Genomic DNA, 13,690 nt, shown 5'->3' on the forward strand with positions numbered 1-13,690 from the left:
GTTTAGATAATATATAAATAAATCAGTAAACACTTCAAGTTTTTTCTTGATTTCCATTCTATCAATAGAATATGAAACACAGCACTGATGAATATAAAACGTTTCAAAATCTTCCTTTCATGTCAGACTGTTTTGTCCTCAGTGTAAAACTTGCCACTTTCTAAGGGAAGAACTCAGTTACTAAGGAAGTAAATAATCAGGTCAGAGATGTTCTTTTAGTTGCAGAAATAAGAGCACTGTGTAGCAGCTGTGATCCGGTGACTGTGCTGCTGCTGTCCTCTTTGGTCTTTGGGATAGTCTTGAGATGCTTTTAAGGGTCAGTGAGTCTATTCAAACCAGTTCTCTCAGTCCCATTCATTTCCCAGAAGGTCCATGCTGCTCTACTCCTGGCTCTTGCAAGAACCACCAAGACATTTTCTGCACAGTGAGTGCAAGTACTTAGTGTGTTGGAACAACATGAGTTACTTTGCTAGAGAAGCCTCTGACCAAACTTTTGCAAGGAAAAAAAATAAACCTTTTTTTCTAAGAGAAGCTGAAACTTCCTCTTTTAGTATATGTAAATAACATTGCCATGAGCTATTTTTAAGACCTAGATATGATTTCTCTGAAACTCTGAATAGTGAAAGGTGCTGACTTTATTCCTCAGGACTGGGGTCCAAGGGTAAATAGCTGGGGCACAAGGCCAACCAAACTAGCTGAAGTAAAAAGGCAATGTAAGATTTAACTTGGTGACTCTGAAGGTTGGTTGCCTCCACAGATGAAAAGAAAATTAAGTTACTGTATGTATAAAGAGAGCAATGGAGAAACACTAATTTGTTGTGTAAATCACTTCTCCTTGATGCCCAGTTCAGCACTGTTTAGCTAATGCCAGGTATGCATTTTGAATCTCCGCCAGGTTACTTTACAGCTCACACCATACCGACATTTTGAGTTAATGTTGGCACAGAACAGAATTTTCCATGTGTTTTTCATACAGTCCATCCTACATAGCTGTATGTTGACAGAAGACGACAGAAATGTTTATTGACTGTCTCATGCAGAGAAAGATGAGTACAGTTTTTGCAACGTGGCCTTAAACAGAAGAGGTGCCATGCACCGTTAATTCCCAGTTAAGTCATTGACTAGAAATTGCAGATCTGAGGCATGTAAGAGAAGCATTGACTGAAGTTTCTTCTCTATAAAACAGGGACCTAAGTCCATTGGTTTAATTAATGTGCAAAAGCACATAACACCTAGCTTTTCCCACTGAAATAACTTGGAGGTCCTGAATGTCCAAATGACCTGACAGTATTTTCCTACTTAATAGGCTGGGTAGCAGGCTAGTAACCTGGTTTAGATTGCTGCTCCTACACACATGGGCACAGCGTTTTAGCATCTAATTGTAGCTGTTCTCGGAGGACATGAGAAATACGAAAATTAAATCTATATTTAAGAAATTAACATTGTTGTCTTGCTCCCACCAGAGCTTTTAGTGGAATTCACATGACCTGGGTTGTTTGTAAGCTCTCTTTGATACTGGATCTCTTCTGCACGACTCAGATTTGCTTTAATTGCAGAATCTGAGCAGTAGCAATTGCTTTAATTGCTACTAAACTGCTATGAAATTGTTTCTTCCTCCAGCCGAGGTGTTTTAAAATACTGAGTTACTTTCAGTGTACTATGTTGCATTATTGAAGCTCTGAGCGTGCTAGTATATGCTAGCTCTCTCTTGACTGGAATGCAAGAGTATTTCCTGGATTTTAATTTTTTTTTCTTTTTTTTGAGAAGGAGTAGGCTGGATTTTTTTTCAATTAGAGGACAATCTCTGCATGATTTAGAAACTAAATATGGGATGTTGCAACAAAATTACAGTTGTTTTTAATGAAAAAAATAAAAGCTATTAAAAACTGCTCTGAAACACGCAAACTCAAATAACTGACTTGTATGGCATTTAGTTTCCTAATTTCTGCTTGTCGTCAAATTTAAGCCAGAGTTGCTTTCTATTTTATTGTATTTAGATAATAAACAGTTATTTGGAAACAGTATGAGGAATTTGCTCCTTGAGAAGCAATGAAGCAGGACTGCTTAAGCTTTCAAACCTTGATGAAGTGTTCAAGATACTGGTGCTAGTGCATTGTCACTGTCATTTTTCTCTGTAGCAATTAGCATAGGTTCATGAATGTATGAATAAATTCGTAAGTAATGATGTGTTGTCTTTTTCTACTACAATTGTAGCCATCATCTTTCTCCTATTTCATCTCGTCTGTGCTAAGTTTTTTATTATACCTGTAATAAGTTTTTGTACCATCAAGGAAGTCTGTGACAGAAGCAAGGATACAACTGAATAATTCATTGCATTGACCACAAGGCCAAGTGTTTTATTTTTTCTGTACTTCTGTCTCAGTCACTCCATGCTTTCTAGTATGGCTGTGAGTGGTAAAGCTTTACAGACAACAGTCACCTTTGATTCAGACCCTGATATCTATCCCCAGAAGGGTCTGAAGGAGGTTACACTGTGATTCATTTACATGTGGGAGAGAGAGACTTCATAATGTCACATCCCACACATCTGAAGCATTCAAGTGAGATGGGGAAGAAGGAGCAGAGACTTGAATCTGGGTTTTCCATCTCCTGTATAAATATTCCTGTTACCATGATATCTGACATGTTATAGACATGACTTCTTTTTTCAGTTTCTCTTAAAGGGAACTCTGAAAAAAAGAGTGTAGTTCCTCTCAGAAGATGAAATCTTGAAAAGTTTTGCATGAGGGGAAAATGGTTTTCTATGTGACTATATTATTAGAGTATGTCATTAACCCTTCTCCTATCCTGAGCTCAAATGAGGCTATTCCACAAGCAGACAGAAGCAGGGAAGTGTCTTGCTCCTTCGGTTAATGGAGTTAGGTATTTATTGTACTTGTTTACCAGGTGCTGAAATCCATCACTATAGAAGATATGCACATAATTTTAGGCATGTCCCTCAAGGAAGACAGTAGGAATTATGGACTGGCTGGAAATGCTATCTTGAGTACTGATGTTTTTTTCAAACTGTAAGAGTTTTACTTCATGCTTTATGAAAGCAAGTTGTGCAGAGAGCCATTTCAGGGGAGGGCTATGCCTATTTTTAGTAAAATTCCAAAAAAGGGAAACAAAAAAGAAAGACGGAGGCTTCTGAACATATCTGCTCTCACGAATTCAACATCAGGGCAAAGAACAGCACAACCAAATGTCCCACAGCTATCAGCCTGTATGGGATCTTTCCCTTTTTTAGTTTATGTTTCCACACACCCCCCGCCCAAGCTCTCTAAGAGACAAACCTGCCTATAAAGTTCTGTAAATACCAACCTTGTAATATTTACATTAAGTTGTTTCTAGATGGCAGATTCATTTAAGGAGAAAATATTATGTCCTTTTGCTTCCAGGCTGGCTTTCAGCTTCAGCCTGTTTCAATGTAAATATCAAAAGAGAGACAAACTGTCTTTTTTTTAAAGAGCAGCAGAGGCAGACTTGAACTAACATTTCCAAGAGGCTCAAATATTTTAATGAAAACAATCATTTGACCTTGTCAACTTTGGGTAATCTTATTAGATTTTTTTCACTAACTGCCTCCAGCAGCTTTTGAAATAAAAGTTGCGTTTCAAAAAGATACATGAGATGAGCTGGTATTCTTAAGGAAGATCTAAGAACAGTGGAGTGTACACCATTAGCCAAAGAAGTCAGCTTCACAGATCCAGAGACACATCCTTGTACTTACCCCCTTCCACACTGCTCCTTCCTTTCATTTCTGCTCAAGGCTATTTGTGTCTGCAAAACAGGATATTCAGCCAGACCTTCCAGCAACCCTTTGCAAACTGCATGGTTTGATGAAGTCCAGTGACAGTCGGTATATCCTCAGTTAAGCGAATGTAATGTCCTGCTGGGTAAAAACTAAAAATTAAACAAAAATTTTGTATTTACATATAAGAAGCAGTACCCTAGCTGAATGAGGTGATGGATTCATGTTCTTTGCTTTGCTGCTATGGAAATCCTCATTGAGGTGAGAGCCTTTTAAACTGTCTTAAGCATAGCCCTTAGTTATTCCAGGGCTAGGAAGAACACCATGCACTTATTCCACTTACAGGCTAAATGTAATACCTGGTGGTTCATTATACATCCTAGCCTGTATAGAAACATTGTTTTTTAACAGTGATGAATTGAATGTCACTGACTGTAGTTGTGAATGAACAAATTATGTTATTGGGGTCCCTTCCGTGATGAACTCAGAGTGGCTGATAGTAGGCAGAGAAAAGTGAGAGGGGTATCCGAGTATATAGCTATCCATTCTGTACATGTATTGTGCAAAGGCAGAGAATGACATTGTCAGCCAGGAGGGAAAAAAAAATCTTCAGATATTAACAGTCAGAGTGAAACATGAACATTTGGAGAGTGTGATGACTCTACCAGCACCTTGCTTGTTAACTAAGGTACTGCAACAAATATACAATGTAGGCCAAGAAGTGATAGCTGAGTGAAAATCATGCTGGATTAAGGAATTTGCTTTTCCTCCTATTTGTCTGCAGGGACATTTCTGAAAAATAGCAATAGTAACTGCAACCCAAGATGGCACTTTACAAATGGTGCTTTTTCCTCATCGATGGTGCTCTTTGTCCGTATCAGGCTTAATGGAGTGTGGAAGTAATCAAATTCATGTCATTGCTTTAGCTTGTATTAAAAGCCATTATAGTTTTGAGGAGATATCCAACAGCTATTTCATTCTCAGTTTAGAGAAGAGCAGAGAATCTGATGTCAAATACAGCACACACACACACACAAATTTTTACGTTTTTTTTAAATCATATAACTGAGTTACTTTGCATGGGATTATGCATCTAATGAATAACTAATGGATTACTTCCATTAATAGGGTTGTTTAATGGCAGATGATAGGCCAGACTCTACAGCCCTTCCAGCTGGCACCTGATCATATAAGTAGTTTCATCCATGTAACTGTTACTACAGCCTGAAATAAGTGAGAGTTTCAGCTCAGGGTGTGACCATACAATGGCAAAGAGGAAAGCTGCTTTGAAAACACCACTTGTTGCTCATACAGCTTGGGCAGGAAAGAGGAGCTGGAAATATATTTGCTGTCACTTACTACAACAGCTAGGGTACACGTCAGTCTGTTCGTGGCCCGAAATGTGATGGGTCCTTTTAAATGGAGACCTTCAAAGAGCTCTACTGCTCATTAAACAGGGTTAAGCCCACATGGATGACATGGCAGGACAGATACCTAGCTCATGCCCTGGTGGTCCAGTTATAGTAGGATAAACACCTCACAAGTACTAATTCTAAACCTTTAACTAGTTCTGTTGAGCTGACAGTCATAGAAGAAAGGCTTCCTTGGGAGATATCCAACTATTCCTTTTTGATCAGCTGTAAGTACTGCAAGAATATCCTACCTCTCCAGTATTGTGTTTCTGGTTCCAACAAAATCAATAAAGCCAGAGCACGTAAAAGCTAAGCATACTTTGAGAGAAAATTACTATGAAATGAAAGTCTACAAAAAGAAGGTGGCAACAACTTCTGTATTCAGTGCATAGTGAAATATTCCCCAGAATGAACTGAATAAACACTGGTGTTAACAGCTAAACCATTATATATTTATTAAAGCATTTGGTCTTTTAACAATCTATAGCACATGAGTTACTATCTCCAGTGACTCCAAAACTTAAAATCAATCTTCACATCTGTCTGTTGCTTGAGCTATAACATTAGACTCCCATGGTGGGGTCACAACTCATGGCTCCTTATTCATGGGGCATCAGGTGATGTGTTCCCTGGGTATCATGCACGGCTTGTAGTTTGCTGTAGCAAAGGGGGTTAAAATAAAAGAATCTCTTTATTGGTTTGGTGGATTTTTGAGGGTTTTTTTAGCTGTTCAGTATCTTGCTACTTTGAAATAACTTAAATAAACAATGAAACAAAAAATTAAAACCTTTTGAGACTGTTACAGCTATCACTAGGCACCTATGTATATGCTGCCAGATATTCAAAAGCACTTAGGAGATACTGCCTCCGTTGGAGGCAATAACATCTTAAAAGCCAGACTACTTCAATCAAGCTGCGTACTTGAGCATAAGAAAATAAGAAATGTCCTTTCACAGCAGAAGCCATCCTCTGACAAGGATGCTTAGGATAGCAGATAAAAAGAGAGTGCTCTAAAAGGAATGAACCCCTCCACTTCTGGAATTCAGTGGTTTGAAGGCATCCAGACTGTTACATTTAATGGCCACCACTAGACCTAACTCCTGTGAATTTGTTTTTTTGAACCTGTTTATGTTTTTGTCTTGCAAAACATTACTTGTCTGTGAACCTAGATTATGCACGCTATATTTAAAAATACTTCTTTTGTTTCTTTTATGCCTGCTGCCTGGTAATTTAATTGGGTGGCCCCTAGTTCTTGTTTTGTGAAAAATAGTTAATAGTCATTTTCTACCTACTGCCTTCTCTACTTTCTTTCTACCTACCATTCACAATTTGTAGAACATTGTCTTCCCAATATTTATGTGCCCAGGTTTCAAGTTCTGTTTTGACCCTTTCTTTTGTGAATGTAGCAAAAAGTTGTCCCTGCCTAGAGAAGAGGATGTGGCAGAGGGGTGATACTAGTGTTTACTGCCTGTATATCGCTGCTTCTTTGCTAGCTCACAAGTGGTGTAAGAAGTAGTATGTGGTGTTAACCACCCTAGTTTTAACTGACCTCATTCAGCATTGATTATGCTGGAAATCTGAGCAGAAATTCAGTATGAGATGGATCTTGGCCCGGTGTTTTCACCACAGTTAAACTGCTGTAAGGAATGGAGTATGACAGAGTATGGGAGATGTATAGCAGATTACTTTGATTCTTTTAAAAGTTCCAGCTTCAACTGTGAATATTCTGAGGATCATTCAGGATAAGAAAAATGTTTTTACAAAGTATTTTTAATTCTGGGGTTTAATATGCTGAAAGAAGATACTAGATTTTCACCTGCGAACAAAGCATTGCTATGGATGTAAGCTTTGCAGTTAAGCTGGTACCTTCTAAAGCTCACCTTTGAATTAACTTTTTTTTTTAACTAGGTGAAGCAACAGTGAAGAAGAAACCAGCTCCAAAAACTCCTCCAAAAGCAGGTAATTTGTTGCATATGTCATCCTGTAGGAATAAGTAATAAACCAATACAGTTTTAAAGAACAGACACCACATTTCGAAGTACAGCTGTTTGCCTACTAAATTTGTTTGCATGTGTGATTAAACAGTGAGTGTGAAGTTCTATGAGGAGAAAACTGGAAAGCAAAGTCCTTTTTTCAAACTCGTTCATAAGGTTACATTGCACTAAGACTTAAATTATGAGCATGCAAAAAAGTTACTATTGAATAAACTATAGCAAGATCCTACCAAATGTCAGCAGTAGTGTTGTAACAACACATCTTAGCCTTCAGTGAAAGAGATTTTTCTGTGTATCACAGAATACCACCTCTGCATGAGTAGATTTTTTTTTTTTTTACCGTGCTGCTCCTGTAAAGCAACAGAACAGGTTTCACCCTGAAGTTGTCTGCACTGTGGTATTTCTGGCATCTGTCCCTAGCAGCTACCAGGGGTCTGGCACACTCAGCATCACAACCAAGACTCAGGAAGTAGCACTATTAGCAAAAGAGATGTTCTGCCATCTATTGATACTCGGGTACTGAGAGGGAAGAGGAGGAGAAATAGCTGATCCAGACATAGAGGAGTATAAATGGGACTGCAAGATTTAAAAGAAGCACTGTAACACACAAACAGAAGGATCTGTCATTGCTCATGGGAAAATTGAGTGTGATGAAGAAAGACATCGATTTCCTTCCTTGTCTCTTTAATAGATGTCCCACATGATGTTTACCTGGCTACTGAAGCCAGAATCTTCATGAGTCTTAAATTTTCTGAATGCTGTTGATGACATTAGGGAGCAGGTTTGCAGACCCCCTCAGCACATGCAAATTGATACGAAGTTAGCTGGAGCCATTCTTCAAAAATACAAAGTGCAAAAGAAAAAATAAGTTTTTCTGAAAAACCCAACACAAAATTTTGGAAGCTGTATATTTGGAATTGGTGGTAGGTCTTAATGCTTTTGGCCTTTGGATTTCTGTACCTTGGTCTTGGGTGAGCAAACTTCTGACAGGTAGATTGTTATTGCTTCGCTACAGTAGAATTAACAATGTCCACAGAATTGTTTCATTGCAAGCAACAGATAACTGCTAATCTGGATTTCAAATGCTGCTCTGAAACTGTTGAGCTGAGAGATGTATGCGTTTTGAATTTTAAGAAAAATAGGAAGTATTGTCACCTAAAGAGAGATTTTTTTTTTCTTCCCCATCAGCTGCTCCTCCTCAGATTACTCAGTTCCCAGAAGACAGAAAAGTCCGTGCGGGTGAATCAGTGGAACTGTTTGCCAAGGTGGTAGGAACAGCACCCATAACTTGCACCTGGATGAAATTCCGTAAGCAGGTACATTGTTTTCTGGTCTGTTTTAACAATCATTGAAAAAGTAGAGCTGGAAAGGAACTGCAGTGGCCCATCTTGTCCATCTCCCTTCCCCAAGAACTGGCAAAGTCCATGTCATTCGTGCCAGATGTTTTCCCACCTCTGCTGAAAATGTTCCAATGATGAAGATTTCACAACATCTATTAGCAACCTGTTGCAGTGCTTAAATATCCATAGTGTTAGAAATTTTTTCCTAATGCCAAACCCAAATCTTTCTTGCTACAGTTTAAACCCGTTGCTGCCTGTCCCCTCCTGTAACAAATGACTGTTCCTTTGAGAAAAGCCTTAGACCACGTAATTAAAGGATGTGATGTGAACAGTATAGGTATCTGAAAAGTATCTGTGCAGGAAACGTTTCTCTCCTTCAAAAATAACCTCTTTTTCATTGATGCTTGGTCTAAAGTTATGTCAGATGGGCAAACTGCAATATAAGAAGCTTGAGTGAAATGTCTTACAACACAAATGTCACCATGCAAGGCACAACAGCAGTTACGCTGCCGTGAGTGCCCTCACCCCCTAGGTTTAAAGTTCCTTCTACTTGAATTGATTTCCTTGAACTATATTACATGTGTCCATAAGGGCAGTTTCTAAAGAGAGTTGCTTTAGGGAATAATAAAACCACTTTAAATCAAATAACCCAGTATGCAAGTACAAACTGGAAGATGAAGTGCCATGTTAGGATAGAGCAAATATATGTACTGTAGCTGCTATTCTGTTTATTTCATTCTGAACTCGTTATGCACTCTATAGAACATAAATAAAAACATCTCCTCCTACAAGGAAGTTTAGACTCTAAATCCAGATGTGTCAGCATTTAATTGAAATAATTCAAAGCAGTTTGCTAGTGCAAAGGGTATTCCAGAGTCCATCTTTGCTAGCCCCAAATAACCTCTTACTTTAGGGGAAAGGATGTTTTGTTACTGAACTCCTATATTTTCTTAAAATTCCTTAGTTTCAGGACTGGAGTTAGAAAGTGGCCTACTCATTTCTACAAAAATAGGTCTCAGAAGCTCCAGTGACATTCAGTGTCCTGTTTTGCTGAGCTCTGTCTTAACACATGGGTAAAATGTACCGCCCAAAAGTGAGTTTCTGGTTTGTGCAGAATTCTGAGTTCATTGTTGAATACAACAATCCTATTAATATAAATTTCAAGGCCATTTTAATATTCAAAATCTATGTGATAACAGAGACCAGCAGCTCATAATACCCATATCAGATCCATAATCTCTGATTCTACACCTTTTTTCCTTTGTAAAACGTTATTTTTACCATCTTTATACTTTCTTCTTTAGTTATCCCCTATGAGACAATCTAAAAGTTTGCAACATCATACATTGAAATGACATATAAATTTTTAAATGGTTCATTATGGCAGATGAATGAGATAGAAAAGGAAAAACTTCAGGAAGGTTAATAAACACTGTAGGAGGGCAAGTGAGGGCAGCAGTCTTTCATTTATCAAATTAAATGGGGAGCCAGTTACTATGTACTGTGCCGCACCATTATTTTGCTTTCTTTTTCACTTATATTTCACCACACATTGTTTTATTCTTGGATTTCTTCCTCTTGTATAGATGTGGTTGATTTCAGCTCTGTTCCATTCCCAGTCCTAAAAGTGAAACTCACCCAAGTGTTCTTACAATTTTCCTGGGTGCTATTTGTAGTAGTTATTTGAGCAGATCCAGTAAGTGGTGAGTTGTGATTTCAGCCCTGCCACTGTATGCTGCAGCGTGCAGGAGGGACTGGTCCTCTCCATGTTCCTTCCTCACATTCCCTCAGGTTCAAGAGAGCCACAGTGGCCTCTCACAGGTCTATTCTGGACAAATATCTTTTGCTTGAAGAAAGGGAATGTCACAAAGTTGTAACCCATACTGTTGTACATGATGGCAGTCTAGTGGAGGGATGCTGGAACTGTGCTCAGCTAAAAAGGGGAAAGCCTTTGAAAGCCTCCTTGTTAGCTGAGGAACAAAGTCCATCATTCAACATTGCCAATTGTTGGAGCTTCTTAACTATGACCAGTGACTTTCTTTTGGGAACACAGGGATCCAGCTTCCTGTTCCCCGCAACCATTGCAAGCCACTGAGCATCCTTTCAGGGCTTTCTCTGCATGCCTGCAGGGCTTTCCCTGCATAACGCAGGTCTAGTTCTACTAGACTGATTTTTTTATTACTATTACCCTTTGACTAATTCTAATGAAGCAAAACATATAAGCCAGTGTAGAATCTCAGAAGAACAAAGTATAGGGGCAGGGGGGAACAACTTTCAGTATAATTTAAACTGTAATCCTACATAATCCCCTTTGCTAACTTTCTATTTGAGTTACTGTAGGAGCATCTTTCTCAGGTTACTTTTGGGCATACAGAAATGCATGTGTTCTATCTCAGTTGAGGAGAAAGCAAGGGAAGTCCGCTCTTAGCCTTGTAATTTCTTATTCTCTGAATGTACGAGACAAGATAAGGCAAACTAAATAGCCTTCATTTTTAATGACATTCTGAGAATGAGTTGGAAGAGACACTTATCTAAGAAGGAAGTGGTGGGAGGAAGAAGGGCATTGACATTATGTTGTCTGTTTCATAAGAACACAGTGTACAGCTTCTATAATTGTAGTGTAGCATTATGAGGCTTTTAAATAATCTATCATGTCTCAAGCTAATACTGATTAAAATCTAAGTCTCCTTGGCCATTTATGCTATGATAGCTTTGTTTCAGTTAAAAACTAGTTCATAATATGCTTATGGTATTCAGCTGAGATTTTGATTTTTGCCTCTCTAGAAAATAAAAATGCTATAGGAAAGCTAAATCTGCGCTTTGTATGTCTCTGCACAGCTGTAGCATTACATCTCCATTTCAGGCAACATCATCTTTGATTGTTCAAACCCAAGAAACTGTTACCCTGATTTATGTGGAAGTACAGAATAAGGCTGGTTAAGACAAGAGGGTAAAAGTCACAGCTATGGATGATTTACACACTGGGCCTCTAAAGGGGAATGGCAAATGAGTTAGGGTATTTAGAGCTAAACCCTTGTTCCACTGTGGTCTCTGTGAGATACGTGAGACCAAACTTTGTTCTTTTGCCAATTACACAGTTTGCACTTTCAGCCTGTCAAAGAGGAGTTAGAAAGTGACACTCCTGTTCCTTAATGGAGTCCCAGCAACACCAGTGCTCCCTGTTGCCTTTGCAGGACTGGAGCCATTGTAATGTTCCACTGCATTTCTAGATGTTTTGTGTCGATTACACTCTTTACCAGCTGCACATATTCACTGCTGTAGTAGAGTTATCTGCAGATAACGCTCAGTAGGATAACCTTGTATTGTAATTTGAGCTCTTTCAGATATGAAGAAATTTATCCCATAAAATCTTTTTTTTTCTTTTGAATTTGGCAGATTGAAGAAAATGAATATATTAAAATTGAGAATGCTGAAAACAGCAGCAAGCTAACAATATCATCAACAAAGCAGGAACACTGTGGATGTTACACCCTAGTCGTAGAGAACAAACTTGGCAGCAGACAAGCACAAGTCAACCTTACAGTTGTTGGTAAGTCCATAATAATGTCCATATATACTCATTCTGCAGACATCACTCTACATTTGCTTTCTATATGATGATACGCAAAAAATTAAATAAAATAATCAAATAAGTTAAGAAGACTGAAATGAAACACTAGTACTTTAAAAAACATCTGGACTGGACAGTGACATTGAAATGAGGACTATAAGCAAGTTCAGTAGGGCTATACCGTGTTTTATTTTGAAAAATTACTAATTACAGGTGGAGTTACAAAACAGCTCAGACTTTAAAAAAAAACCACAAGAAAAAAACAGCTCATGTCTCTGTTTTTTTGTTAGATACCACTTCTTTTTCCCATTTAATGTTTGCAGCATCCAGATGTTTGCTAGACTACAAATTTTAAAACTGTTAGTTCAGGAAGGATTGAGGTGGTTCCTATTAGACTGTAAATTTGAAAACATCCTGTTGCTTGGGGGAGGGAGATTTTATCCTTTTAATTGAAATTCCTACCATTGTCTACTGTTTTATAGTGACAGAAAGCAGTGAATAAAGGCAGTCTGTTTTGAATATGGAGCCCTTCATATATGGGCTTTTACACACATGTATTTTAAAGCTTCAAACAGCCTTGTCAGATGACACATTCAGGCCATCAAATTTGTTGTAGCAGGCTGTGGACAGTGGCAGATAGTTGTAGACTGGTAGACAGTTGCAGTATGTTTGCAGATAAAGCTGCAGCCTAGATCTAGACCAGCTAGCTTGAGTATCAGACAAAATCTAGAGCTGTGACATCTAGCTGTGAAAGGACTAATGAACCCACCTTGGTGTGGATACACAGCAAATGGTTTCCAGGGAAATCTAGGGAAGTTCTACAAGCAAAGAGGGTGATTTGGTTAAAACATTAGTCTGCGGGAGGGGTCTGTTCCTAGGCTCTGCTACCTATGGCCTGCAGAGGGGTTTTGGCACAAGGCAGGGGAGGGCAGAGTTTGCCCAGGCATTTGGATGAATTCTAGTTCAACCGGCAAGGCTGCATGCTAATCACACACTCATAACTGCATTGGCTCTGCTGTCCTAACAGATATGTGGACTAGTGAGCAAGTAACGAAATGCGGATGTAAGGCCAAAGATGAAAAACTGATTCCAATGAAATCAATGGCAAAATACCATTAACCCAAGTTGGACTGGAAATCCATTCCAGCAGCCCAGTGAATAACATACAAAGTTTAATGAGTAGAATCACACTTTCAAGTACAATATCCACTGCGAAAGAGTGAATGTCCCTCAGTTGCATACTGCTGTACATATTGTCAATAGAAGCCTCCTGGTTATTTAAATGAATTTCTTTCATCTAATCTGTGGCTTTCGTTGCAGTTAAATGATAAGTGAATGAATGAGTATAAATATCAAGTAGATTCCAGCAATGTGCCAGAGAATTCAAGAATAGAAGAAAATAGAATAAGTATTTTTCACATGATGCATAGATAAATTGTACCACCCCTTCCAACAGTGGGTTGTGCAGGTCAGAAGTATAGCTAGGTTAAAAATAAACACCACGAAAAATTGGTCCTCAAATAATCATCATATACATTGTTCTGGGTACAGCTTTTGGCACCAAAGCCCCAACACAGCTGAATAGCAGCTAGAAGAATGGCAGGAGATAAATCGCTCTT

At 38.6% G+C, this 13,690-nt stretch overlaps 1 protein-coding gene across 3 annotated transcripts in view; it reads left to right on the forward strand.

Annotated features, from left to right (window-relative positions):
* MYLK (myosin light chain kinase) overlaps window positions 1-13,690 on the forward strand; it is a 158,919-nt gene that overhangs the window by 101,830 nt on the left and 43,399 nt on the right. For all 3 annotated transcript variants that reach the window (XM_009327135.1, XM_009327136.1, XM_009327137.1), the window contains 3 exons: window positions 7,075-7,125; window positions 8,349-8,476; window positions 11,897-12,050. In XM_009327135.1, the coding sequence (XP_009325410.1) occupies window positions 7,075-7,125; window positions 8,349-8,476; window positions 11,897-12,050 (333 nt within the window). The remainder of the gene's footprint in view (window positions 1-7,074; window positions 7,126-8,348; window positions 8,477-11,896; window positions 12,051-13,690) is intronic.

This window comes from Pygoscelis adeliae, unplaced genomic scaffold, assembly GCF_000699105.1.
Source record: "Pygoscelis adeliae isolate BGI_AS28 unplaced genomic scaffold, ASM69910v1 Scaffold227, whole genome shotgun sequence".
In the NCBI taxonomy this organism is placed as follows: domain Eukaryota; kingdom Metazoa; phylum Chordata; class Aves; order Sphenisciformes; family Spheniscidae; genus Pygoscelis; species Pygoscelis adeliae.